Consider the following 27,421-nt stretch of genomic DNA (forward strand, 5'->3'; position numbering starts at 1 on the left):
CCAAGCTCTTAATACTGTCTGGATAGAGCCCACGGCCGTACAAATCGAGTTGTAAAACAGGCCTGAATTTCTGGATCAAACTGTTAAGACTACAGGAATTTGATTTTAGAAGAGGAGTGATTAATTTACAGAAACAACTCTATATTTTTTAAATTAAAAACAACTTTCAGTAGGGAGTTAGAATGTTACGTTATTAAAATATAAACACAAAGGAAAAATAAGAATCTGTTTTTAAGGTACCGAGCTAATGATTTCTTGATTGCGTTTGACTCTCTCCATCTCTGGAGTGATTGGTGTTGGGGTCACTTTCCCCACATTCTCTTTGTACAAAACCTACAGGATACAAGGGAGTATCCAAGTGTCATTAAAAAGGCAACAAAAAACAACCACCACAACCCAAACCCAACCCAACAGTCAATAAAGCCTTTGAATCGTTACGCTTCGAAGGAGTTAGACTCGGGGCTCGCTCCCAGCGGGAGCTTTGCCATTAATGGGAGAGGATGCAGAAACGGAGCCGACGTGGAATCAGCTCCGCAGGAAAGCACAACGGCAGTGAGGAAGGGTTAAAAAACTGCAAAGAAACAGCACCCAACAAACCAAACCAACTCAGACCTAGTTCCACTCAAACCCTGCTCGGACAGTGTTAAACAGAAGGTGGGACAAGGCGTGTGTCAGCACCGATGCCGCACGGCAGGTTCATTCTAGAGTTAGAAAGCTCCGATCACTAAACCGCTATGGTTATATTAGACATTTCACTCAGCTCTTTAGCAACTGGTTTCCTATTAAAAGTACCGAGCTAATGATTTCTTGATTGCGTTTGACTCTTTCCATCTCAGGAGTGACAGGAGTTGGGGTGGCTTTCCCTATGTTTTCTTTGTACAACACCTATGAGACACAAGAAAGGAGCCAAAGAAAGCAACGACACATAAAAACCCACCCGTACACAGACCGAAAGCCCAAGGCATTTTGTTCTGGTACTTATTTTCTCAGGGCCTACATATTACATCAATTTTTGAAGAAGCTATTCACGGCATTTGACTAGAGGAGTGAGGTTTGGCATAGTGGCTTTTTAACTACAGGCTCAGTCATAATAAATAGTGTAAGTACTACAAAAACGAGACCACAGAAATACCGTATTGAGGGGCTGAGGGTGTTATCAATATGTAAATTGCAATTAAGAAAAGAAAAAAAGAACACCAGCACTGCAGAGAAAAGGAATGGGGTTGGTTAAATGTGTTTAGGATTAGAGTAGAGCATTAAAATCACTCTTAAAAGCTGTAACAAGTTAAAAGTCACCACTGGAAACAAGAGTAAGACATGAGTGAGAAGTAATCCCTTACGTCGGCCGCTTTAGAGATGGGGTGGGCATTATTTTGGGAGAAGTGTTACAACATCCATTTAAAAACTGTTAAAACGCTGATTTAAACAGAGTTAAAAGGAACTCTCTCTCTCAGCAAAGTACCGAGCTACAGATTTCTTGATTGCGTTTGACCCTCTCCATCTCTGGAGTGACAGGGGTGGGGGTCCCAATCCCCACGCTCTCCTTGTACAACACCTGCACAGCGACAAGAAGCAGCCACAGATGTAACCACAGCTCCGTAAGCATCCGACACAAGTCAAATATTTGATTCTGCTGGGTCTCAGCCTGTTCTAACGTGCCCTAAAAGCTGCCCCTGGGAGCGGGGGGGCCGGGGAAGGTGGGGATTGCCCCCACGAGGGGCTGAAGGCAAAGGGGGCTGCGGTTGAACCTCAGCGGGTGCGATGAATCCAACACAGGATCCTCCAAATCAAATGCATTTTCATGGTGAAGGGGAGCTTTTAGAGTACAACTGAAGCCGGCTGGAAAGCTGGACCCTCCCCCTGCTACGATAATGGCATTAAAATCAATAAACAAATAGGATTTAAAAAAGAACCTCCAACCAAACAAAAACACATATAAAGAAGTTGGCACAGGGAGCAAAATGGTTAAAATATTTAGGATTAGGTAAATAATTACACTGATGAAGAAGTGGTAGGTCAGTAAAATAGAACACAGTGAAGAAGAAAGGATGGATTCGTAAGTTGATTACATGGAAATAAGTAGTGGAAATGTTCAATTTTAATAACAGTTAAAAAATTCAGTTTAGGTGGAGTTAAAGGAAAGGCTTCTTTTCCTCCACAAAATACCGAGCTAATGTGTTCTTGATTGCGTTTGACTCTCTCAACCTCAGGAGTGACAGGTATCGGGGTTCCTGTCCCCAGATCCTCTCTGTACAACACCTGTGGGGCAAGAGGGCTGCGTGAGCAACAGAACACGAACAAGCAAACAAAACGGACTGAACATTTCCCAAAGCTGCTCCGAGCCCAAGCTTGGAAAAAAAAAAAAAAAGAAAATTAAATTGCTCCTCCAAGCTATAAACACTCATAGTCTGCAGTGACCCTGGCAGGAACACCTCCCCCAGGTGTTTCTGTAGAGAAAGCCGGCCGTGCCGCGGGGGATTTGTGAAGCTGTCGGAAAGGCAGAGGGGCCAGATACAACAACAGGAACAATGACCTCAGCGCGGTTTCATCGAACCCTTCCAGACCCCCCTGGCAGGTCTTACAGCAGGTTAGAGCACTGAGCTCGGCTCCACGGAGCTGCAGCAGGTGGGGGGTGCTTTAGCTCTTGGGTAAAGTCAGTAAAGTCAGAGGAAAAAAATCCAGAAAACAAACACAAGGATGGTTGTGATAAAGCAAAGGAAAACCAGGGTTTCTTTAAAGAACAAAGTCAACTAAAAAGATATTCAGTGTCAAAATAAAGGTAGAAATCAAAGTTATTGAAACGAAATCAAACCAGAGGAACAAGAAGGAGGTAAGTAGCAAAAAAGGGAAAAAAAATCTCAGTGGGATCAGGATAATGGTTTTTGTGTAAGTTGATTATAGAGGAACAAGGGTATTTTGTGTGTGTTAAAATTATTTAAAAACAGATCAAGAGGGAATTTTCTCCTTTTCACATAGAAAAAGTACCGAGCTAATGTGTTCTTGATTGCGTTTGACTCTCTCAATCTCCGGAGTGACAGGAGTGGGGGTTCCTGTCCCCAGATCCTCTCTGTACAACACCTGCGGGTGACAGGGCTGCGTGAGCAAGAGAGCAAGGAACAGGCAAACAGCAACGCGAGGGAAGGTTTCCTGAGACACCTGGAACACACACGGGGACTAAAAAACCCATAAAAATAAAAATCTAAAGCTTAAATCTCTGAAGACGGAGTTAAACACCAATACGCCACTAGGACTCCTACCAGGATGCCACAACACCTGCACCGCTCGGTTACGTGCTGCCCCATGTGAACATTCAGAAGTGGGATTTACAAGTTTACAGTCTTAAATAAATTATAGTGAAATATATTATTGTCTTTCCATAAGCAGTGAGGCAAACCTCGAGCCATCGAGGACCAGGTCTTAGAGCGCCTTCCTAAACTGGTTTGTCCCCACACTCGTCATCAAGGAGCCACCCATTCCTGGGGGAAACACCACTCATTGTCCTGTTCATCTTCAAAGAATCTGGTTTGTTTGGCCCAGGGAGGACATGGAGACACAATTATAACAAAGGAACATGTGTGAAAATGGAACTGGGCAAACTATAATGGTGAGTGCTCTCCTGTCTGACTCCTTCCTCGCTCGAGTAACATCCTAATCCTGCAAATCTGGGTTTCTAACTTATCAAGAGCAGGTCATGCCAGCTGGACATCTGGGCCCCCATCTCCGTGCAAGAGAATTAAAGATTGCCTAAAGGGAGGAGGCACCAAATACACTGCAGAAGGATCAAAGGCACCAATTATGTTTCACCTGCCCATTCCAAACCCCCAGCAGGTCCCACCACCGTGTGTGAGAGCATCATCACACCCAGCTCGGCTCCACGCAGCCGCAGCAGGTGGTGGGTGGTTTAGTTCTCATGTGCAAAGTCAGTAAAATTGGGGAAAAACAACACAAAACAAAACTAAGGATTATTGTGATAAAGCAAAGGAAAAATGGAGTCACTTTGAGGAACAAAACCAATTGAAAAGATAATCAGTGTCAAAAGAAAGGTGGAATTCAAAGTTATTGAAGTGAAATCAAACCAGAGGAACAAGAAGGTGGTAAGCAGCAATAAGGAGAAAAAAAATCTCAGTGGGATCAGGATAATGGTTTTTGTGTAAGTTGATTATAGAGGAACAAAGGTATTTTGTGTGTGTTAAAATTGTTTAAAAACAGATCAAGAAGGAATTTTCTCCTTTTCACGTGAAAGAAGTACCGAGCTAATGTGTTCTTGATTGCGTTTGACTCTCTCAATCTCCGGAGTGACAGGAGTGGGGGTTCCTGTCCCCAGATCCTCTCTGTACAACACCTGCGGGTGACAGGGCTGCGTGAGCAAGAGAGCAAGGAACAGGCAAACAGCAACGCGAGGGAAGGTTTCCTGAGACACCTGCAACACACATGGGGACTAAAAAACCCATAAAAATAAAACCTAAAGCTTAAATCTCTGAAGATGGAGTTAAACACCAATACGCCACTAGGACTCCTACCAGGATGCCACAACACCTGCACCGCTCGGTTACGTGCTGCCCCATGTGGACATTCAGAAGTGGGATTGACAAGTTTACAGTCTTAATTTATAGTGAAGTCTATTATTGTCTTTCCATAAGCAGTGAGGCAAACCTTGAGTCGTTAAGGACCAGGTTCCTAAAAGTGGTTTGTCCCCACACTCCTCTTTGAGGAGCCACCCTTCCCTGGGGGAAACACCACTCATTGTCCAGTTCATCATCAAAGAATCCAGTAAAATCAGAGGAAAAAAATCCAGAAAACAAACACAACGATGGGTGTGATAAAGCAAAGGAAAAGCAGGGTATCTCTGAAGAACAAATTCAATTGAAAAGACAACCAGTGTAAAAGAAGGGTGGAATTCAACGTTATTGAGGTGAAATCAAACCAGAGGAACAAGAAGGAGGTAAGTAGCAAAAAAGGGAAAAAAAAATCTCAGTGGGACCAGGATAATGTTTTTTGTGTAAGTTGATTATAGAGGAACAAGGATATTTTGTGTGTGTTAAAATTGTTTAAAAACAGATCAAGAGGGAATTTTCTCCTTTTCACATGAAAAAAGTACCGAGCTAATGTGTTCTTGATTGCGTTTGACTCTCTCAATCTCCGGAGTGACAGGAGTGGGGGTTCCTGTCCCCAGATCCTCTCTGTACAACACCTGCGGGTGACAGGGCTGCGTGAGCAAGAGAGCAAGGAACAGGCAAACAGCAACGCGAGGGAAGGTTTCCTGAGACACCCGCAACACACATGGGGACTAAAAAACCCATAAAAATAAAAATCTAAAGCTTAAATCTCTGAAGATGGAGTTAAACACCAATACGCCACTAGGACTCCTACCAGGATGCCACAACACCTTCACCATTGGTTATGTGCTGCCCCATGTGGACATTCAGAAGTGGGATTGACAAGTTTACAGTCTTAAATAATTCATAGTGAAGTCTATTATTGCCTCGCTATAAGCAGTGAGGCAAACCTTGAGCCATCAAGGACCAGGTCTTAACGTGCCTTCCTAAATTGGTTTGTCCCCACACTCGTCATCAAGGAGCCACCCATTCCCGGGGGAAACACCACTCATTGTCCTGTTCATCATCACAGAATCCAATAAAATCAATAAAATCAGAGGGAAAAAAACCAGAAAACAAACACAAGGATGGTTGTGATAAAGCAAAGGAAAAACAGGATCTCATTAAAGAACAAAGTTGATCGAAAATATAATCAGTGTCAAAAGAAAGATGGAATTCAAAGTTATTGAAACGAAATCAAACCAGAGGAACAAGAAGGAGGTAAGTAGCAATAAGGGGGAAAAAAATCTCAGTGGGATCAGGATAATGGTTTTTGTGTAAGTTGATTATAGAGGAACAAGGACATTTTGCATGTGTTAAAATTGTTTAAAAACAGATCAAGAGGGAATTTTCTCCTTTTCACATGAAAAAAGTACCGAGCTAATGTGTTCTTGATTGCGTTTGACTCTCTCAATCTCCGGAGTGACAGGAGTGGGGGTTCCTGTCCCCAGATCCTCTCTGTACAACACCTGCGGGTGACAGGGCTGCGTGAGCAAGAGAACAAGGAACAGGCAAACAGCAACGCGAGGGAAGGTTTCCTGAGACACCTGCAACACACATGGGGACTAAAAAACCCATAAAAATAAAACCTAAAGCTTAAATCTCTGAAGATGGAGTTAAACACCAATACGCCACTAGGACTCCTACCAGGATGCCACAACACCTGCACCGCTCGGTTACGTGCTGCCCCATGTGGACATTCAGAAGTAGGATTGACAAGTTTACAGTCTTAAATAATTTATAGTGAAGTCTATTATTGTCTTTCCACCAGCAGTGAGGCAAACCTTGAGTCGTTAAGGACCAGGTCTTAACGCGCCTTCCTAAAAGTGGTTTGTCCCCACACTCCTCTTTGAGGAGCCACCTATTCCTGGGGGAAACACCACTCATTGTCCAGTTCATCATCAAAGAACCCAGTAAAATCAGAGGAAAAAAATCCAGAAAAGCAAAGGAAAAGCAGGGTATCTCTGAAGAACAAATTCAATTGAAAAGACAACCAGTGTAAAAGAATGTTGGAATTCAAAGTTATTGAGATGAAATCAAACGAGAGGAACAAGAAGGTGGTAAGTAGCAAAAAAAGGGAAAAAAAAAATCTCAGTGGGACCAGGGTAATGTTTTTTTGTGTAAGTTGATTATAGAGGAACAAGGATATTTTGCACATGTTAAAATTACGTATAAAAAGATCAAAAGGTTATTTTCTCCTTTTCATGTGAAAAAAGTACCGAGCTAATGTGTTCTTGATTGCGTTTGACTCTCTCAATCTCCGGAGTGACAGGAGTGGGGGTTCCTGTCCCCAGATCCTCTCTGTACAACACCTGCGGGTGACAGGGGAGTCCAAACAAAGTTAAGAAGAAAAAACCAACTGCATTTGATGCAGGCAACACAGGGAGTTTTTATGCCCACTGAAGGTACTAGAAAGCAGGAAAACCAAGAATTATAAAACAGTTAACTGTGATAAATACAGAGGAAGGCTTTTGGCAGCTAGAAATACTGCATCCTAACCTTAGATGTGGTTCAACAGATTCAGAAAGCATTAGAGGAAAGGAATGAAGCAAATAAAACACCCAGCGGTTTTTAAAAATGCAAAATATCTTAAGCGTCACCAAAAAAAAAAATCTTTAAAAATTAAAGGACAGGAAGCCTCAAATGTTATGATCACAAAATAAATCTGTTTTAAAAGAAGTACATAAAATATAAGAGCGACTGAAAATTTAATAGCAGAAAGGGGGTGTTTCTGCATTTATAAGTTAATTAGAGAAAATAGGTAAATGTGGAATTGTTAAAGAGTTATTAGGGAACTTTTGTCTCAAATTACGAACAAAATACCGAGCTAAAGTTTTCCTGGTTGCGTTTGACTCTCTCCATCTCGGGAGTGACCGGAACCGGGGTGCCGATCCCCAGCCCCTCTTTGTACAAAGCCTGTGAGCAAGAGGGAGTCCAAACCAAAACAGGCAGGAAAGGAAAGAGGAGGGTGGGGAGGAGAGAGAGAGAGAAGAGAAGAGATTTAACACAGGGAAACTTCGGAGTAGGAAAAACAGAGTTTGGTCAGCCCTGTTGAAAGGCTATAAAAAAAAAAAAATTAATTAAAATGATGAGTTAATACAACTGCGAGGGTTGTTGTCATCTCCCCTGGGTGCACACCCCATCCTGAGCACTGGGGGTTCAAGGCCAGGCTGGATGGGGCTTGGAGCCCCTGATCCAGTGGGAGGTGCCCCTGCCCATGGCAGGGGTGGCACTGGAGGGGCTTTGAGGTGCCTTCCAACCCAAACCATTCCCTGATTCTGTCTGAACTGTGTCAGAGCAAGTCAAAATTAGTCCCACGCTGCTCTAGTTAAAACAGAAATATAGAATAATATTATGATATCGTTTGACTGGAACACATTAGGAGTAGAAACATCATCAACAGGAATTCAGTACTAGAGTATTTTCCCTTTTAGTATTCAGGTTTTATCATTTTTTCATAGTGCAGTGATACGGAGATGCCACCCGGGTTTCCTTACGAAGACCTGTGGGATGTAGGGAAGCACCCAACACAGCAAAACCAGGACAGGAGACAACACGCACGAGTTGCATTCGGCTGCTTTGGGAAGTGTTAAGAGCTCATTTTCCATTTGCAGGGTGACCAGCACAGTGAGCCTAAAAACTGTTAGAAGGATTGACTTTGTTATTGAGGAGAAGAGTGACACCGCTCGGACTGCTGGGATTGCACTGGGAAGGAAAACAAGGGACTGCTCGACTGCTGGGAGTAAATGAGGTTAAAAGCTCAGAACTGGAACAATTTAATGAAAATAAGCTTTAGTGAAAACCTAAAACATTAAGATACTGATAGGGTTTTAGTGATCTGATTAAGAGGATTGTTCAAAGTTCAGCAGAGAACTGAAAGGAAATTTAATACGGAGGAGCTAAAGGGATCTGATTTGCAATTGAAATGATAGGTTTGGTTTCATTTAGCAATACCGAGCTAATGTTCTCTTGATTGCGTTTGACTCTCTCCATCTCTGGAGTAATCGGTGTTGGGATGCCGGTCCCTAAGCCCTCTTTGTATAAAACCTGTGAGGTATAAGAAAGTTTCCACAAAAAAAGCACTCGACACAGGCAAAATCATAACTCTGACTATTCTGTGAGTTCTGTTTAGTGTTAGGATCACACTTGTACTAGAGGCAAATACTAAGGCAGGGGCTGATTATTCTGTAAATCTATAACTAGGGCTGCTAGAAGAGTTAAGATGAAACAGACATGGAGAGAAACACCATGTTAATGTCACAGCCTACTTCCAGGTCTGGTTCTTAAAAAGAAATGCATGTAAAGCTGTAAATCACCAAAAAAAAAGTTAAAGCAGAAGAAGGTGGAATATAAATGAGTTAAAATATTGCCAGGGAAAAGGCAGGAGCAAGTAAGGTTCTAAATTGCTGATGAAAACCACATTATATGTTAGGATGTTATGCAAATAACACATTTTTTGTTTTTTAAATACCGAGCTAATGTGTTCTTGATTGCGTTTGACTCTCTCTATTTCTGGAGTGACCGGAGTGGGGATACCTGTCCCTACGTCCTCTTTGTACAACACCTGTGGAACACAAGCACCCAGCAAGGTGAGACGAGCGAATTCCTTCCACAACAACTGCAGCACATCCGGAGAGATCATTTACCTGCTTTGTAGCTAATTGCAAACTGGGATTACATGCAAATACACACACAATTCATTTTACTCGGTGTGTGTCTGTTTGAGCACAGTCACCAGCCCAGCAAAGTGCTTCACACCGATGGTGAGGTGCTCAAACACCCTGAAGTTCGTTAGAGTAGGCCTCAAGTTGAAAATTTCTGCCAATGTGGCATGAAATGTAAGTATGTTCTGCTTTCCATCTCACTCAGAATGCAATAGTATTACCTCCTAGGCAGTCAGCATTCAGGAGGGGCTCCTTTATGGTGTTAGCAAACCTTTTGTAGACACAATTAATATGAAAATACTTAGTTGGGGGCCATGTTTCAGTTTGAACTCTGTGACTATCTGTTCAAAACACCATTATTTTACTTTTTTTTTAAGTCTCCTGTACAAAAAAAATAAGTGTTCTAGCTCTCACATTGTTAGGTTTAATTTTACCTGTAATTACTTGATTTTAAAAATTGTATTTTTCATGAAAGGAGCTGTACAGGAGATGCCTGGGTTGGCTCAAAACCTAATCATGTAGAAACACACTAATGGTTTTTCTTACAACTGGTAAAATACTTGCAAAAAAAGAGGCAACAACAAAAAAAAATCACTGCTTGATGTCACTGAAACACTGAAGAAATACAAAAATAAAGCACTCACAGCAAGGGAAGATAAATTGTGTTACAGGAAAAATTAAGAAACATTTGAAAAAACAACTGCATTGTGCAAAACTAAGCTGTAAAAGACACGAGTATCCTGAACAGCTCAAAAGGGAAAGCATATTTCCAAAATCAGGAATGGAAAATCCTAAGATTCTCATTATATGGGTGTCACTGTGCCCCAGCATCACCTAGAAACATGTGAGGTACCAATAACCCCTGTTCTCTTCTCAAGAAAACACACCCACAACCACTACCCCAGCCTGGAGCCTGAGCTCCACAGGAGTATCACAGCTAAGGAGAAAGGGTTGAGCATTACCGAACTGATGTGCTTCTGCGTCTCCTTGACGCGCTTCACTTCAGGGAGGTCAGGAATGGGAGTTCCTTTTCCAATGCTCTCCTTGTACTTGATCTACAAAGAGACAGACGTCAGGGAAAGGTGAGAGGACATTAAAGCACAGCTGGCGCAGGTACGTTTAAGAAGTTACACAGATAAAGACATACAGGTTCTTCCCACTTTACAAACTCATTCAAATCTCAGGCACTATATGTATTCTGATAGAAGGAAACCCCCAAGGCATTAGAGCTATCCAACAGCTAACTCTGCCACACGGCAACAAAGCACTTTAAAAATAATTCAGCTCAGGGAAAAAAAAACCAAACCATAATCTCATTAGAGCCAGAATTTTCCATTTGAAGCTTAACATTTGGGTATCTAACATCTCCCAGGAGTTTAATTACAGCAAAAGCAAAGCCCTGATTTATAACAATTGAACCATTTCAAGGTTTCTCAGACTGAGTTCCAGAAATTTGTGATGATATAAAATTCCAATAATTGCTAGAAATCTTAGCGTGATATGAAACAGGCTCCTAGATCGCCATGTGGATACACAGAGAGCATCGTCCTGATCTCGAGGAGACTGAACATTGAAAAGCTCTCATTGGCTTTAACATGAGCAGAAAGCTGCCATGAAAACATTCCCACCATCTTCACAAGCCTGTTGGAAGGTGACTCAAGCTGTTGGGGAGATGTCGCCGTGGATGGCACTTCACTAAAAGAGGTTTCTAAAACCAGGTGTAAATTCCCCTGAACCTGGTACCTCTCGGTCTTTCCACCAATAAAAGAAGAATTTGGGGGTTGTAAAAATCTATCGTATCCAACAAAGGTGGGAGTCATCACACAACACTGGAACAATTGCGGTGTGATCTGCATTTTTAATTTATCGTAACAAAAAAAGAAGGAATAGCGTTTCACCAGAACATATTCAACACACTATGCACGAAACAAATGGCTGGAATGTTAGTAACGTACTAAAATGAGGCCAGCATCCAAGAAAAGCATGAAAAGTATTGCCAGGTTTCAAAAGAAAAGTAGTACATACCCAATGATTCCAAATTTAGAATGTTACAGAGTTCTGTATAGTACAAAAGCTTCACGAGACATGCGTTAGTAAGGCGTTTGACACTGTTTGCCCTGCACCCTCCCCGAGAAGCTATCGAAGCATGGGGTTGAGAAGTCAAGGAGGGCATGAAGTCGGAAGAGGAGACTGAGGGGAGACTTTATCGTGGTCTACAGCTTCCTCACAAGGGGTGGAGGAGGTGCAGGTGCTGAGCTCCTCGCAAAGGCCAACAGCATCCTTGTCTGCATTAAGGAGACCTTTGCCAGCAGGTCAGGGGAGGTGATCTTTCCCCCTCTAATCTCTCTGGCCACATCCAAAGTTCTGCATCCAGTTCAATAAAGATATGAACTTACTGGAATAAGTCCAGTTCAGGCCCACGAAGATGAGTAAATGAGGCTTAGAGAGCTGGGAATCTTCAGCTTGGAGAAGAGCACGCTGAGGGGGAACTTATCGATATGTCTAGAAGGAATGAAGAAGAGGGGGCTCTCTTCTCAATACCAGTCAGTGACAAGACAAGAGGTAATGGGCACCAAACCAAAATGCAGAAAATTCAATCTGAACACAGGAAAACACTTTTTTTCACTGTGAGGGTGGTCAGACACTGGGATGGGTTGCCCAGAGAGATTGTGGAGTCTTGGACGAGGTCCTAGGCAACCTGCTCTAGCTGTTCTGCTTGAGCAACGGGGTTGGAATAGGTGATCTCAAGAGGTACCTGCCAGCCTAAAGAATTCTTTGATTCCGAGCTAAATAAACTGCAGTTGGAATGAGATTAAAATGATGGCAAGGGCTTCCGTGTTTTAGAAATGGATTGTAAGTAACAAATTGAATGTTAATCATTAGAAAGATTACTGTTTAAATAACAAGAGAGGCAAAAACTTTTAGAAATTAACCTTAGCTGGATGTTTTTTCTCCAAACCGCTGTTAGCAAGATTTAAAGAAATAAGAGGGGTGGAAGTATATTATTTCAAGTTGAATTAGCACTGGTAAAATGTTAAAAATCAATTCTTTTGTACCGAGCTTATTGCATCCTGGGTTCGCTTAACTCTCTGCATCTCTGGTGTTTTTTCAATAGTAGTTCCACTTCCAATATCTTCTTTATATAAAATCTTAATATTTAGAATGAAGACAACAAGGTTAAGCATACAGAACACATTATTTCTTCGAGAGAGTGAATACAGCCTCGTGACAGTGATTTGTACACAGCAACGTGGACTGAAAAGCAGCTCAGGATCATCTCCAGTCACTGAGTTATTGCTGGCCCGAAGCCATCCTGCTACGCGAGTGCCATTTGTGCTGATCCTTTATATTGATAGCTATGCATTTTAAGTAGAATATCACAACATTTGTAGGCTAGTTTTAGGATTGAAGATGAGTATTTGTTCTAATCTTTGTTAGGTTTTACACTATCTTCCACTGGCACTAGCGGCAAAATGATACAGCAGACTTTAGGCACTTCGTGGTGACACATGAAATGTGAGACACATTGCCCAGACATTTCAATTCTCACTGAAAGAAGACAGAGACACAACGAGAATGCACTTACTTACATGGGAGCAGGACAAAAGGAAGGCGGATTCTAGTAATATCAATTTAAGTACAGGACTGATTAACCATATCGCCGCTATAGATATGTGAAAGAGCACTCCGTAACGAAACAATAGGTAAAAAGTAGCTAAACCCAGCTAAATCTACTTAGAATAAAACCAGTTTCATTTGAAAAATATTCTTATACACATTTAAGCAGATTGAGAACATAAATAACTGTAAGATAAGAGCAAAAAATAGATATTTTGCTAAACACATTGAACTGTATTTGTTGGAATGAGAACTGAAAACAGAAAATAACTCTACCGAGCTGAAATTCTTCTGGTTTTCTTTCACACGCAGCATTTCTGGTGTGTCTTGTACAACTGTAACTTTTCCTTTACTGTTCTGCAGGTCCCACTGATATTGAAGCTGTTGAAAAAGTTAAAGTAAAATGTCAAATGTTGACTCCATGCCATAAAAATCAATCTACAGTGTTTTCTTTGAAGATAAGAAAAACAATATTTTCGAGTACATCTTTTGCGGTCATTTTAACCTCCACCTGAAGATCCTGAGAAGAGGTACGCCGCCCAGTTGGGATTACAGAGTGACACTGGGAGCTTATTAAAGGAAAAAAAAAAAGCGCAGCAGTTTTTACTTGACACAAATAGTGTTTGTTATTTCTATACATACTGTGCTAACGTTCTTCTGGTTCTCGCGGACTCGCTGCATTTCTGGTGTGTCTGCCACAGGCACGTAGTAGGGCATGCTCCTTTCAGCATCTTCCTTATACTTTTTCTGAGAGAAACCGTAAAATATATTCCATTAACACAAAAGCAATCATAAGCAATCTGGCATTTCAATGTTGCATAATGCCCGTCTTTATAGAAATGTAGGTACTTCTATGTCTGATATAAATTCAGATTATGCCTCTGAGTAAGGTTTATTTTAAACATTAGGCTGCTAAGGATGAGGAAAATAAGTGAAATCTACTTAGAACAAAATTAGCTTTGCTATTATGAAAGCAAAAGAAATTATTGTTTCATTTTATACAATATTAAAATAAATTAACTTCAATATTGAGATAGATTTTCAGGGTAAAAGATGTCATTTCACAGCTCTAGTTCTTCTGGTGTTGGGGCTGTTCAGCCTGGAGAAGAGAATGCTCTAAGGAAACCTCAGGGTGACCTTCCAGTACCTGAAGGGGCTACAAGAAAGCTGGGGAGGGGCTGTTCACAAAGTCTTGTGGTGATAGGACTGGGGGCAATGGGGATAAACTGCAGAGGGGCAGATTTAGACTAGACATACAAAGGAATTTCTTCATGATGTGGTTGGGGAGGCCCTGGCCCAGGTTGCCCAGAGCAGGGGTGGCTGCCCCATCCCTGGAGGGGTTCAAGGCCAGGTTGGATGGGGCTTGGAGCCCCTGATCCAGTGGGAGGTGTTGCTGCCCGTGGCAGGGGTGGGACTGGATGGGATTTGAGGTCCCTTCCAACCCAAACCATTCTATGATTCCACGATTCTGACATGAATAAAATGCAAAATACCTGGCTTGAAAGGTTCTTGACCTGCTGGGCATGGATAATTTCTGGAGTATCAACAACACTGGTGTAGTTGGCTTTCTCCATCTCTGCCAATTGTTTGTATTTGATCTGTTGCAGAAAGTTCACATTTAGGTGCCTTAATCATACCTTGACAACAGCTTTCATTAGGTTTAATCAGAAAAAACTTTTAATAAATTTTCCTTTAAAGAAGACATCAGATACAATATATGAGATATTCCTACAGACCTGGCTGGCGATGTCCGTGGCATTCTTCGCTCTCACAAAATCTGGTGTCTCCAAAGCTAGTTCTGTCAGACCTTTGCCTCTGATTTCTAATTCCAAGGCTTTTTTGTACTCTTTCTGCAGATGAAGACAGTAAGTAGACAGATAGATGTGAATGCAATACCTTTAGCAACTTCATTTGGTTTTATGACTGCACCACAAAACAGGAATACAACTAATATAAACTCATAATTAAACACACAAATGATGACATTGAAGCATGCACTTTATGACTTAACTCTTGAGAACAAACAGCTCTACTCCAGCCAGCTGTATCAAGGCCCCTCTTCCTGCACACATCAGTGATCCCAAAGTGCAGGTTATCAGTGCAAAACAATAATTTGTACAGAGGAAAAGCAAAAGAGAGCAGGCAGATTATGAAACGTGGTCATGGACATTTCACATCAAACATGCCCATAAAAAGCAGGGTGTCAGAATTCTCTGTGACATTCCGGCTCTCACTCTTCCCAAAGAGATCTTCCACTAAAGTCTAGAAGATTCATTTTGCATAGATTGGTACAATTCACACCTCTCTACGCCAACTCTGCTGAGCTTGGCTCAATACATCTGTAATAGTCTGGTAATAAAATACAGGCTCTTTGAATGACTCCAAACCTCTGCAGCAGTGTGTATAAAAGGCTGTTATCAGTAAGAATGTTTCTCTGAGTATTGCGTTAAGAAGCAAAACCATAAGTAACATTAAAATGTTACTTTTTGTTAGAGCTCTTAAAATATGAGAATACAGTCCTTAAAATCTTAAAATCCTATGAATACAATCACGATGAAATATTTATTATACCAGTCCACCAAGTCAATACGGTAGCTGTTAGGTCTGCATCCTGACTGCCTGCAGGCCACCCCTCTCCAGAGCATGGAGGCTGTTACACCCACTGTGGTATTTCCCAAGTAGCTTTTGACATACCTCATTCAGGATTTGAGTCGCATTCTTCGCTCTTAACATGTCTGGAGTCTCTTCTAAAGCTGTTAGTCCTTTCCCTTTGACACCTTCCTCCAGATCTTTCTTGTACTCTTTCTGCAGAGGAAAGGAAAGGAAAACTGCAGAGCCAGACTAAAGAGAGTTCTACGCTCCACAACTCTGTTCCAAAAAATAATAATTCCAAAAGCTCCAAAATTAAAAAAGAATATAGTATTGGGTTATATAAGAACTAATGCAAAAGAACAGAGTACGGTAATTATTCAAGAGAAATTGTAGAGGCACACACATACACACCCTGCTAGGAACAGTTACGCTGGTGAATGTCAGGAAGGGACAGAGCGAATATGAACACAGTTAACAAACAGTGAAGTAAATGTCCACAACAAATTAGATCACGACACAAAATAGATGTGAACATGCGTAATGTGAATGGTTAGGAAAAAGAAAGTGGTGAAGAAGAAATGCTGCTGAGAATACTTAGTGGAATTATTTCACTCAACAGAGGAAATAAGCACAGAATAACCGCTACCTCGCTTGCTATTTTGGTTGCATATTTGACATGTAACAAGGATGGTGTAATCTCCAAGCCAGTGAGGTTTCTGCCCTTAATGGACTCTTCAAAGTCCTTCTTATATTCTTTCTAATGAGAGTAAGAAAAAACAAGAAAAGCAAAATAGCAAATACTTATCACATTATTTTTGATTACATGAAAAACCACTGGGAGGATGGAGTAGTGGTTTGGTATTTATGTCACAATGACAACCTGCTCCAGCCAGCACTGCGGGCACCTCAGGAACAGAGGCTACAGCCCATGTAGGAGCTCGTTGCTTCCAACGGAAAAATGACCTGACTGTGCCTTTATTTTCCTATTTAGCTGTATATGGAGAGAAAACGATCAATGGAACCACTCAAACATGATGACTGGTGGCCTTATACGACTGCTTTTCAGCAGGTATAAGCCTTCGTCTGCGACAGAACAAGGTTGTACTTCAAACAAACAGAAAACGTCTGCTGGAGGAAATAGAATGACAGGTCAGTGAGGAACATCGTGACAGCAGAGACAAACAGGGAATAAAGGGGTTTCTCAAAAACAGAGTTCTGAGGTGAAAAGAATAAGCAGGGTACTTTCTGTGGCCAGCGATAACTGACACATATACTACCCCCCTGTTACAAGGAATGGAATATATTTCATATTATGTTCCTTCTAGAGTCTCAAAGACTTGCTTAACCTTCATCTCCTGATAGCTTCTTGATGAAAACTTAACGATAATGCACACTTCATTCTGACACAGGAAAGCTTCATGGATTTTAACTGTCGTATTTCACAACCGATGTAAAGAAATTTCATACAGCTGTGATTTTTCAGTCTATCAGCACACACAGAATGCAAGGATATTGCTTGTCAAATCACTGTGAAATTTTAACTATCAAAAATGGATTTTGAAGTTTCTTCAGTCTATCCGCGTTGATTTGAACCATACCTCACTCTGCATGAGTTGAGATTCTTTTGCAGTAAGGTATGTTGGAGTCTCAAAGTCCAACATAGGTTTTCCTTTTTCCTTCTCATACTTTTCTCTGTATTTCACCTGAGAAGAGAAGAAAACCAAAAGTTACCCTCATAAATAATCAAAGAACCAGTTTCTCAGCTAGTATGTGCCTACTTAGGTCACTAGATTTTTGCTAAAACACATCTAATACTGTGTACCTTCCTGAAATCTATATTATTGACCATAAACCGTAAAATCAAAGGTCAGGCTTGTAGCAAAATGTGTGTGGCCTAAAGTTCTGCTGATTTATTTCCTGTTGCAGAGAATAAGAAGCATCAGCTCAGGTTTCAAGAATTTACTGGTCACAAGGAGGAAGACAAATAGCTGTAAAAATGTACTGTAAAGGCACTCAGAGCCCTGGTTGAGTTCAGTCCCACATTAAAGATTGCTGGGGTGCTGGTGGCAGGGCTTGGAGAGACGCGGTTTAGCAACTTGCTCATTCTGTGCATAAGTGTCTAAAAAGCAAGATGTCCATAAGGATGAGGGTATTCTAGTTTCAAGTTACAGCATCCAGCCCTTAGGCCATTAGTTTTCAGACTGCTGCATGAGAAAATGCTGCCCTTAGCTGAGACAGATCCTGATCTCAAACTGGAGCAACAAGGAGTGACTTTAACTACAAACCAATAACAACCATTTTCTATAGTCCTTTGCTATGTAACCTTTTCGTTCTTCAATGCCATCCAGCAGAACAATCATTGTGGCCCTTCGTGTTCTAGGAGTAATTTCTTTCTCACATTACAGTCAATAAATACCCAGAATAGATCCTGGAATAGAGAGGATTAGGGGCCAGACCAGAGTGTGAAGTTCTCTGGAATAATTCACCATTTGTCATATTCCAGAGAGAAAAAAATGTCAGACACATTTAATAGCAGCAGCAGGTATTGTTTTAGTTAAAGCAACTGCAGATGCAGAAGGGGAATTGCAGAGGTCTCCTCTGTCTCACATCAGGCCGAGATAGATAAAGCCATTGAAAAAAAAAATCGTCAGCAAAACCTCCTGCTTCTTTCAATTTCCAGTCTCTGCGATTACCAGGTCCTGTAGACAAAATCACCCTGATAAATGCCTCCTACGGTGTAAAAAGATCCAGATACAACTGACACGACTAACTATGAGATCTGCTTTAGAGTGAAGAGATCATACCAAAATCATACATTTTATATGTCTCTTAACTTGCAAATGTGTAGCTGTTTCTCCTTGCCTCGTTTCCTCAGCTGTGTGGTGTTTCTAAAGCAGACACAGACTGGGACATAGAGGAGAGTTTGCTAGGACTTCAGTGGTGGAGACTGGTGTTGAGTAAGAGGGGTTAATGAGAAACACACGACCGACTTACGTGGCTCTGCAGTTCTGATGCCTCCCTTAGATGAACCTGTTCAAGATTATCTGGCACCACATGGTAGTGACCCTTACTCTTCTCATATTGCTTCTTGTACTGGTACTGAAGGGAAGGTGTCAAAAATCATCTCAAAAAAAAAATCCCTCAGCAAATTTACTTCTTAGGTCCAATCAAAGCAACACTTCAATGGAACATCAAAGAGAAATTAGAAATACAAAAAGCAAAACAAAACCAAGAAGTTTAACTCCCAGCATCAGCTATGACTTCTAAAGAGGTCAGTGAATAGTTATCTTTTTGTTACCATTCTGATTGCAACAAGGACTTTTTCAAAACCACGATTATAAAAAAGAAAAAGAAAAAACAAAACACAATGGAAAAGGCTGTACCAGCAAATAATGATTTTTTTTCTTAGTAAAATCATCAAGTATTTTGTTAGGCATAATTATGTACATTTACAAGAAGGAGGAGTTAAACATGAAATGAAAAAAAAAGCAGAAAAAGAAAACTTTAAATATAGTAAGCAGTAAAGAAAAAAAGAAAAAAAAAAGGAAGAAAATAGTGTTTGTTAGTGTGATGCAATCAGTTAAAACGTAATAAAGAATTAATCCACTAAAAATTATTAGAGGATTTAACTTATTAGTGGTTCTGCAGCCAATAAAGATTTCATTTCCCAGAGGAAAAATGTGGCAAAGTCACAAGTTAACTAGGAAATGATCATTAGAAAGTAGAGTAAGAGATCACTACCAGGTGATGTCCCTGAACAATTACAGAGAGTGTAATTGTTGCAGAAATAGTTAGCAGAGATCAATTCAGAATGGAAAAATCAGATGGATGTGGGATTAGCTAATGAGCTTACGGCGCTGGCGAGCTGGCTCGTGTTCAGGACGTGGTTCATGATCAGCGATTCGGACATGTCCGTCACGGGCTTATGGAGTTTCTTCAAATCCGCCTTGTATTTCACCTGCAGGTAAGGAAGGACAAGCGACATCAGGAAAGGGGATTGCTAATAAAACCTGTGGGGTTAAATGTATTAAAAACAGAAAGTTAAAACTCTCAGTCTGCCCAGAGGAAAAGCATAACTAAACATACCTCACTAGCCATGTTGTGAGCATCTTTCATGGTCTTGTAGATTTTAGCCTCCTTTAAATCATACTTCGGCTTTTTGCCCAGCTCTTTGGAAAAATTCTCCTTGTATTTCACCTAAATTAAAAAACAACCAAGTATTACGACTGTTCTTGAGTACTAGCTTGTTCGGCAGCAGAAGGCAAAGAGTCAATGCTGATGGTAAGCAGAAGAATAAAATTGGAGTAACTTGAAGACACCCACTGGAATAAAGGCTATTTTAAAGACAATCTGACATTGAAAGAAAATCCACATCAGTATTTAAAAAACACCACATGCAATTTTTCTTTCAGTGCCCAGGTTACATCTCCTCATTGCAAAAATAAGACATGGTCAAGAGAAGAATGTCAACAAAATACAGCTCAATCCTGACCCTTAGAGATGAAGACTTTTTCACTCGATGGGAACGGCACATAGATAAAAGATATCCTATTTCACAAGGAGAGAAAAACTGACACGAGCACGAAGAGGGTTTAAGAGAACTTTTTATGTACTTTGTGGAAAAATATGCACTTTAAAAGCTACCTCAATAAAATATAAATCAGAGATAAAGAAGAGTGTTAATGATCACAAACAGAATTGTGATACAATTAGTTACTAGGAATTAGATAACTCAAGAGGCTTAGTAACAATTCCAAACCTCATCAGCAAGGTAAATCATAGCGATGCAAGCAGCAATATTCCATCAGACCCTGGCTGGAGGTACAGAAATGTTAATATGAATGAGAATTTTGCTCATGATTTAAATGAGGGCAAGTCCTTCACCACAGCTTGTCCCATCCCACTGGTGCAGGACAGCTAGGGGCTAATCCTCACTATTCCCTGTAAGCCTATAAAAGGCTCCATTAGGAGCAATTTGGGTTCATTTTACCTTTTTGCTCTCCAAGATACACAAAATTGTTTGAGAGGAGTTACTGAAGAGTACAAGAAAAACTTGAAGAGTTAAGGACACGTTCCGTCTTATCTAAAGGGATTCCGTACTTCAGATGTAAACCACTGAAGAACTGATAATCAAGCTGAGGAACAGCTGACTCAGTGGGTTTTTATGACAATTAAACCCACTCAGTGGGTTTTTATGACAATTACAGAAATGCACAGATAATTAGTAACAAAAGAAAGATGATTGAATGCAGAATTAAACCACATTCCACAACAACAGTTTATGCTTTGAATTCACTGTCACATTCTTGTCCACACAGCACCAAGCAGTTCATGCTGGGTAGCACTAGTGCTCGTTTGCTTTGCAAAATATGCCACCATTCAGATAAAACACAGAATGAAACAGGCAACTCCGCACATCCCGTAGCTGCTGTAAGAAAACAGAGACTATAGCACTTGTGACAAAGGAACCAGTATTGATTCTGACCTTGCAAAAATTAAAACCAAGCAGCAGCATTCTAGAGCCTGACAAGTTTGCAGGCTACAAAACACATGATCAAGATGCCAAAGACCTCAGGTTTTTGAAGCCCAGAAGAAACGGTATTGGAAGGTCTATGCAAAATTAAAAGTAAGCATTGCGGACAGAGAGATGAAATCCAGCTAAAAAGAGATTAGTGGATAAACAAACTGGACACGACGTTTTATGAAGAAGTTGTTTATGAGAAGAAATATTGAAGAGAAAAAAAAAGAAGTCAAAGATTACGCCAACTCTTCTCTGCTAATTTACTGCCTCTACAATAGTTAATTTTCTCTCAGGACCAAATTAATCTCATCAAAGCATGTGTATAAGATTAAGAGAACGGGCTAGCATTGAAGAAGAAGCATGGAGAAGGAGGATCTCACCACCAAATGGCCATAAACATAATTTCTTCTTTTTCTTGTAGTTCAGTTGTTCAGTTTAAGAATGCTTGGTTCTACTGAAAGAGTCTTAGTTTTCATGACACACACAATAGTTGATATTCAAACATGCAACAGTTACGTGCAGCAGTCATGGCCAGACATAGAAAAACGTAATCCTCCTTTTATTTTTTTCATTTGGAAATACATGTGCAAAACCAGAATGGCACAGATCTGTCTGCTGCCATTTCAAAAACCTCTATGCAGCCATTGGCTTTCTATTTGCTAAAGGGTTTGAGGTGGCAAGAAATACAAGAAACTACGTGGCCTTGAGTCACTATGGGATGCACTTTCTCCAAGGCTCTGGGGCTGATTCAATCATACACTGTGCTTCCATTATGTAATTCCAGCACAATGTAAACAGAATAGTTTAAATTAAGTTTAAATAGATGTTTGAATAGTTAAAAAGAAATTCTAGCGTGCAGGTTATGCACAAGGTATGACTGTTCTCTGAAAATTCCTAGAATCATAGAATGGTTAGTGTTGGAAGGGACCATAAAGCCCACCCAGTTCCAACATCCCTGAGACACCTTCCACTAAAAACTCATCAGCACCATTTTTCAGGTTTCTCACACACAAGTATTTCCAAATTTTTTGCACTGTTTCAGAAAGACCAGCTCAAGCTCATACGTTTGGGTTTGGGGGTGAAAAAGGTGAATGAAAACCTGTGCGTTGAAAACTGCCATTAAAAACCCTGCCATTTCCCAAACCATTAGGAAGGGCTCAATAAATTTTCAAGCTTCATGTGGTGTTTCTGAAACAAGTTCCTCACTCGCACAGAGTTCCCATGCACTGCTTTTCCAGAGGAAAATGAGAGAGTCACAACTAACCGAGCCGTCTCACGAGTTTTTCTACATTCAACACCTTTCTTCGACACAAAAAGATCCAATGCAACTGGTGCATCATAAATCCTTTAACAGCTTGGAATTATAAGATAATAGGCAAGCAAGAGACAGATGCATAAAAATAGCATTCTCAGATGTGTCACTTAAAATTATCTTACATGACTACTTAGCATATTAGCTTTCTTAAAGGTTCTCATCCATGGGGTATCATAAGATGCAGCTCCATGCCCTCTCATATGTCGTTTGAGGTATTCTGCCTATAATGCGTAGCAAGAAAGCAAGATCAGAAATGCAAATAATTATAGGATTAAAACACAAAGCGGTGAAAAAGAGCTGAGTTGAATTGAAGTCCCGTTGGGAAATATTGCCACGGAAAATAGCAAGCACGTGTTTCAGACTGATTGGAGAACGTGGTCGTTGTGTAAAAGCAAGACTCTATTAATATAGCAAATGAACTTCAAAACAGAAGATTTGTTTAAAGGCAGAGAATAGTAAGGAAGTGGCTGAAAGAAACTGCATGTCCATCTCATAAAGGATGGATAACAAGAGTCAGGTCAAAAGATTGTTTCTTTTAAAGCCAATATGCAAAGAAACTGAAAAATAGAACAAGGCTAACACTTCAGCCTTAGCGTTTAAAGGTCTTGTCACAGCACCATTTCATACCTTCATTAGTGACATTTAATAAGTTGTCAGAAAAGTTTATTTAACAAAGAAATACTTTTCATTGGGATTTAATTTTTACTCTAATGTGCTCCCTTTAAAATATCCCCTTATCCCCTAATCTAGAAATAATTTCAGATATAATATTACTAAGACCCTCCAAAGTTAACGTTTTGTGATTACCTGGCTTGTTAGCTTGGACACCTCCTTTGCCAGTTCGATATCTGGACGTCCCAGCATGGTTACGCCAATGCCAGCTTCTCCACGCTTTTTATATTCAATCTAACAAAGGAAAAAAGAGTATAGCTTAGTAGTGATGACATATGCTTTTAATTACTTTACTGACGCTGCTAAAATTCCTGCTGAAAAATCATCCAGAAGACTTTAAAAGCACTTACGTCACTGATTAACTTGGCAGCCTGAGTTGCTTTCTTAATATCTGGTCGATCCGCTATCGGTGTGTAGTGGAGCTTCGACTTGGCATCCTTCTTGTATTCAACCTAATGCAGGATGACAGACAGAGGAGAGAAAATTACTGAGGCTTGTTCATGACGAATATACCTAATAATGGCACAGCAATATTGCTGGGAAAGTTCATTCCACAAGGAATGGATTTGGGAACGTGTTTCTATAAGTTGTCTACAAATGAAGAAATAAACAAGTGCAATTCCATCTGTATTGTAAGAGATAAAGAAAATTATTAAATGAGATTTGCACTGGATTATTTTAAATCCAATCATGAGATTAAGTAGAAATATGATTTTCAATAATTTTTTTATGTTCAGTTTTATATTTGTAAATAGTTACAGCTTGATCTTTCAGGATTACGCCTGAAAGAAATCCAGAAGGATCTGAGCTTTTGTTTTTGTCACCTGACTGTGATTGACTTTGCTTACAAAAGCTACTTAATTCATGACAACACCAGATAAACTTACTGTACTCTGTTTTTTAGCAACTTCCATGGCATGTTTCACTTCAGGAGGCTCCAGCATGACAGAATAATTTGACTTGCCTTTCTCCTTCACAAACTTCTTTTTGTAGTTTGTCTGTTAAGAGGAAAGTTAAATGTGATCTCTTTAATTTCATGTGGAATTAAATGCTGCCAAAACTCAGAAATAAGCTCACTGAAACGGTGAAGACAGATAAAATGCAGCCCCCTCAGTCTCAAAGTGTATGATCCCTCCTTGTTAGTCACAATTCACACTTTAGATCAAAAAAGCTTGCTATTTGGAGATAACAATTAACGTTTAAACTTTATTCTATGAAAGATAAAATGTGAATTAAGGGCACCCGTTAGCACTCCAGTCTGTCACTTTTCTCCAGAGTATTTCAACAGATTTTCAAGTATCAAATGCGTTTAGCTCCTTGTTGAAGTCTCACTAGGAATTAATCTGCACTGATTCCTTGGGTGTTTTACAGTAAGAGTCCAAACGTGCTGCCTGCCTACTGAAACACGGCACAATCTAACCAGTAATAGGCAGCAGGTAATAATATCACCACAAATTGTCACTGTGCTCGGCACCTACCTCGCTGACATTCTTGGTCACCTCTTTCACATGAGCAGTGTCCCGTGTCTCGGGCAGCGTCGTGTAAGATCCATGAGGAAGCTGCTTCTTGCTTTGTTCTTTGTATTTGTTCTGAAAGCACAGAATAAAACCAGGTAGAAGCAGCAACTCAAGCCCTCTCCTCCCCAGTCCCTCACCCCCTCTATTCAAAGCTTCTACTTAAAATGAATAGATAATTGTCAGAGGTTTTACCTCAGATACAAGAGAGCTGACATTCTTGGCCAGGAGAATCTGAGGTGTATCTGGAACAACATGGTATGTCCCTCGAGCTTTGTTGTGCTTCTCTTTGTATTTTATCTGGCAGGAAGAGAAGATACCAATTTAGGAAACATATATCTTGTCTTGTGGCAACGTAAAAAGACATTGCTACAGTTGTGACTGCTTCTCAGTGCAAAAGTTCACTGACAATCCCACATTTTGGTGTTTTCAAAGATAAATTCATTGCAATGTACATAATCCTATAGCTCTCACTTGGAATTTTATTAATATATTGAATATATTGCTGGTAATTATTAAAGATACCTGGTGTCATGCATAAGTTAAACCAGCAGATTTTGTTGTTGTTGCTTTCTCCAGATGATGTTTTCATGTCAATAAATGCAGAGATCCAAAAAAGGTTTAGAGTGTTCAGGCATTATTAATTTTGAATGTTTATTTAATCCATGAACTAGTGACATTTACAAGGTAAAATTTATTCAGTCTTTGCCAATTCATTAGTGAAATAAAGAAGCCAAACAAAATAATGAAGTGAGACTGACCTGTCAGAACTCCATTCTTAATCCAATCTTAGTTCTAACAAAGAACTTTACTTACTACATAAAGTTCTAGTAGAACAAAAACGCGAGTGTTCGAGTACTTACATCGCTCGCCAAGATGGCATTATTTAAAGCCAAAACCGTGTTTTTATCATCTGTGACGGAGAGTTTGCATCCCTTGAGGAATTCCCGGTCCAGTTTGTATTCATACTGCAGGAAGGAAAAATAAAAGGTAAAAGAATTATTATTGTGAACATGAGAGATGCAGGGCAAGGGAACGTTGTTTGTTCTGATTTCCTTACATCACTCTGTTGCAGAGACGATTTGGCTGCTTGAACAAAGTCAGGCCTGTCAGCAATCCAGTGCCAGTGAGCCTTGGCTGCCTCGTATTTCTTCTTGTAATCCAACTGTTTATAGGGAAACAAGAAATGAGTTAATTGGAAGTTGTGTACTTTACACATGACATTCATTTCTGGGACAGTTGTGTCTCTGTCAGAAAACAGAGGGGGATTAGCAGAACAGTTGATGTGGAACATACAAGGAACTCCCTCAGTGACCTCAAGGACAACGTGCAAGAGTGAGCACTTTGGCATGAAATAAATTATCACATATTTTATCCAAGCAGCGTAAGAATTAGAAGTAATGTCAGGATTCAAAAAATTTTAATGGAACTGAACGTAATTTATCACGGTCTCAATTCCCAGCCCCACCATTACCCCTAATAAAATTAAAGTGTTAATAAAACTGAACTCACGTTGCTGTTCAGCTTGTAAGCATGTCTCGGAGTCTTAATGTGAACTGAATCCGCTATGACATTGCAGTGAGATTTATTCCGCTCGTACACTTCTTTGTATTTCAGCTAAAGGAAGAGAAACATGAAAAAGGTTTGCAATATAGTATAACCCTGTCTCTCAACAATGCAAGTTAGTATCCAGATAATACAGTTATTTTTCCCTCCTAGGTTTACTCATCATATGGATAGTCCACGTAGCATTGGAATGACTTTCATGGTGCTCAGTCTCTTGTCATTATTATTAGTATCATGTGGAGTTACAGAAGTGAGAGTAACCTCGTTTTATTTATGGATCTTTAAGGAACAACAATACAAAGAAGAGAAAACCTAGGAGGAGGAACTAGGACCAGGACTCCCAAATCCTATGATATTACTCTATCCATTTTATCTTCCTTTCTCTCTCTTCTTTTTAGCCTTCTATTGCTCCACAATCAAAATACATATTTATTTTAGGTCAGAATATTTACCTTCCATATTCCCAACTCCCATGAATGAAAGGGTATGAAGCACCTTACTCAAAAGCCACAAGCCAATACAGGAGGAAAAGCCAGAACCTAACTCCTCAAATCCACATTTTTATTAGATATCAGTTCTAGCTCACAGCTTTTATTCTAGTGAGGGCTGCTCTGCTCCAGTAAAAATGTTCCCAGAGCTACAGGAGAACACTATGTGCAAAAAACTTCCTGAATACTTTTCCACTCTACTCTGTCTTTTGAAAAGGTATTAAACGCATAGAGACTTCCACATGCAGACAAACCCAAAATGCTCTAAGAAGACGCTAATTTTTCAACAATGGTGTTCTCTATGAGTAAAATATACTGCATATCAAAGAAAAAAGTTAATTATGTGCCTTTTTGATCCCACAGACAAGGAGTATGTACTTACATCACTTATTCTGTCCTTGACCTTGCGTACATGCAATAACATAGGTGTGTCATGGATTGTCGTGTAGCCTTTCGGCTTCGCTTTGTTGTACTCCAGCTTGTAAATGATCTGAAGATACAAATTATTGATTATATCTTGACATTCTTGGTGTCAGTCAAAAAAACATCCAGAAAAGGAATGTTTTATAATGGACTACTGAAAACGCCATACTGTTAATTATGGTAATTAAAAGGTCAGAGATTAGAGAAGGAGGTGTGCTTGGAAAGGGCTGACTGCACTTACGTCACTGATCTGTTTGTTGACTTTTGTAGTCCGTAAGTGTTCAGGAGTATCCACAACCGTCGTATACTTGTCTTTCTTCTTTTCATAGTCCTTTTTGTACTGAACCTGGTGATTGGGAAAGCGTTCGTTAACCACGCAAACCAGGACAAAGCGTCTTCAGGAGATACAATTCTGTTCATACACAGAATTGCAAAATCCTCCCACCAAAGCCA

The 27,421-nt window shown here is 40.2% G+C and overlaps 1 protein-coding gene across 43 annotated transcripts in view; it reads right to left on the bottom strand.

The window, feature by feature from the left end:
* Positions 1-27,421, bottom strand: part of NEB (nebulin) — a 115,794-nt gene that overhangs the window by 6,203 nt on the left and 82,170 nt on the right. For 9 of the 43 annotated variants that reach the window (XM_069861620.1, XM_069861604.1, XM_069861628.1 and 6 more), the window contains 34 exons: positions 27,210-27,314; positions 26,928-27,035; positions 26,004-26,108; positions 25,552-25,656; positions 25,355-25,459; positions 24,687-24,791; positions 24,456-24,566; positions 23,865-23,975; positions 23,328-23,429; positions 23,113-23,211; positions 22,428-22,526; positions 19,556-19,666; positions 19,323-19,427; positions 18,464-18,568; positions 17,068-17,172; positions 16,116-16,226; positions 15,572-15,682; positions 14,614-14,727; positions 14,371-14,475; positions 13,520-13,624; positions 13,154-13,258; positions 12,316-12,408; positions 10,222-10,314; positions 9,067-9,159; positions 7,419-7,511; positions 6,815-6,907; positions 5,972-6,064; positions 5,099-5,191; positions 4,250-4,342; positions 2,986-3,078; positions 2,167-2,259; positions 1,463-1,555; positions 793-885; positions 241-333 (listed from right to left, as the gene is read on the bottom strand). In XM_069861620.1, coding sequence (XP_069717721.1) covers positions 241-333; positions 793-885; positions 1,463-1,555; positions 2,167-2,259; positions 2,986-3,078; positions 4,250-4,342; positions 5,099-5,191; positions 5,972-6,064; positions 6,815-6,907; positions 7,419-7,511; positions 9,067-9,159; positions 10,222-10,314; positions 12,316-12,408; positions 13,154-13,258; positions 13,520-13,624; positions 14,371-14,475; positions 14,614-14,727; positions 15,572-15,682; positions 16,116-16,226; positions 17,068-17,172; positions 18,464-18,568; positions 19,323-19,427; positions 19,556-19,666; positions 22,428-22,526; positions 23,113-23,211; positions 23,328-23,429; positions 23,865-23,975; positions 24,456-24,566; positions 24,687-24,791; positions 25,355-25,459; positions 25,552-25,656; positions 26,004-26,108; positions 26,928-27,035; positions 27,210-27,314 — 3,441 coding nt within the window. Of the gene's footprint in view, positions 1-240; positions 334-792; positions 886-1,462; positions 1,556-2,166; positions 2,260-2,985; positions 3,079-4,249; positions 4,343-5,098; positions 5,192-5,971; positions 6,065-6,814; positions 6,908-7,418; positions 7,512-8,549; positions 8,643-9,066; positions 9,160-10,221; positions 10,315-12,315; positions 12,409-13,153; positions 13,259-13,519; positions 13,625-14,370; positions 14,476-14,613; positions 14,728-15,571; positions 15,683-16,115; positions 16,227-17,067; positions 17,173-18,463; positions 18,569-19,322; positions 19,428-19,555; positions 19,667-22,427; positions 22,527-23,112; positions 23,212-23,327; positions 23,430-23,864; positions 23,976-24,455; positions 24,567-24,686; positions 24,792-25,354; positions 25,460-25,551; positions 25,657-26,003; positions 26,109-26,927; positions 27,036-27,209; positions 27,315-27,421 lie in introns of all 43 variants that reach the window. The other 34 variants (XM_069861605.1, XM_069861606.1, XM_069861610.1 and 31 more) reach the window with 29 other exon arrangements.

The sequence above is a fragment of the Phaenicophaeus curvirostris genome, chromosome 7 (genome assembly GCF_032191515.1).
Source record: "Phaenicophaeus curvirostris isolate KB17595 chromosome 7, BPBGC_Pcur_1.0, whole genome shotgun sequence".
Classification (NCBI taxonomy): Eukaryota; Metazoa; Chordata; class Aves; order Cuculiformes; family Cuculidae; genus Phaenicophaeus; species Phaenicophaeus curvirostris.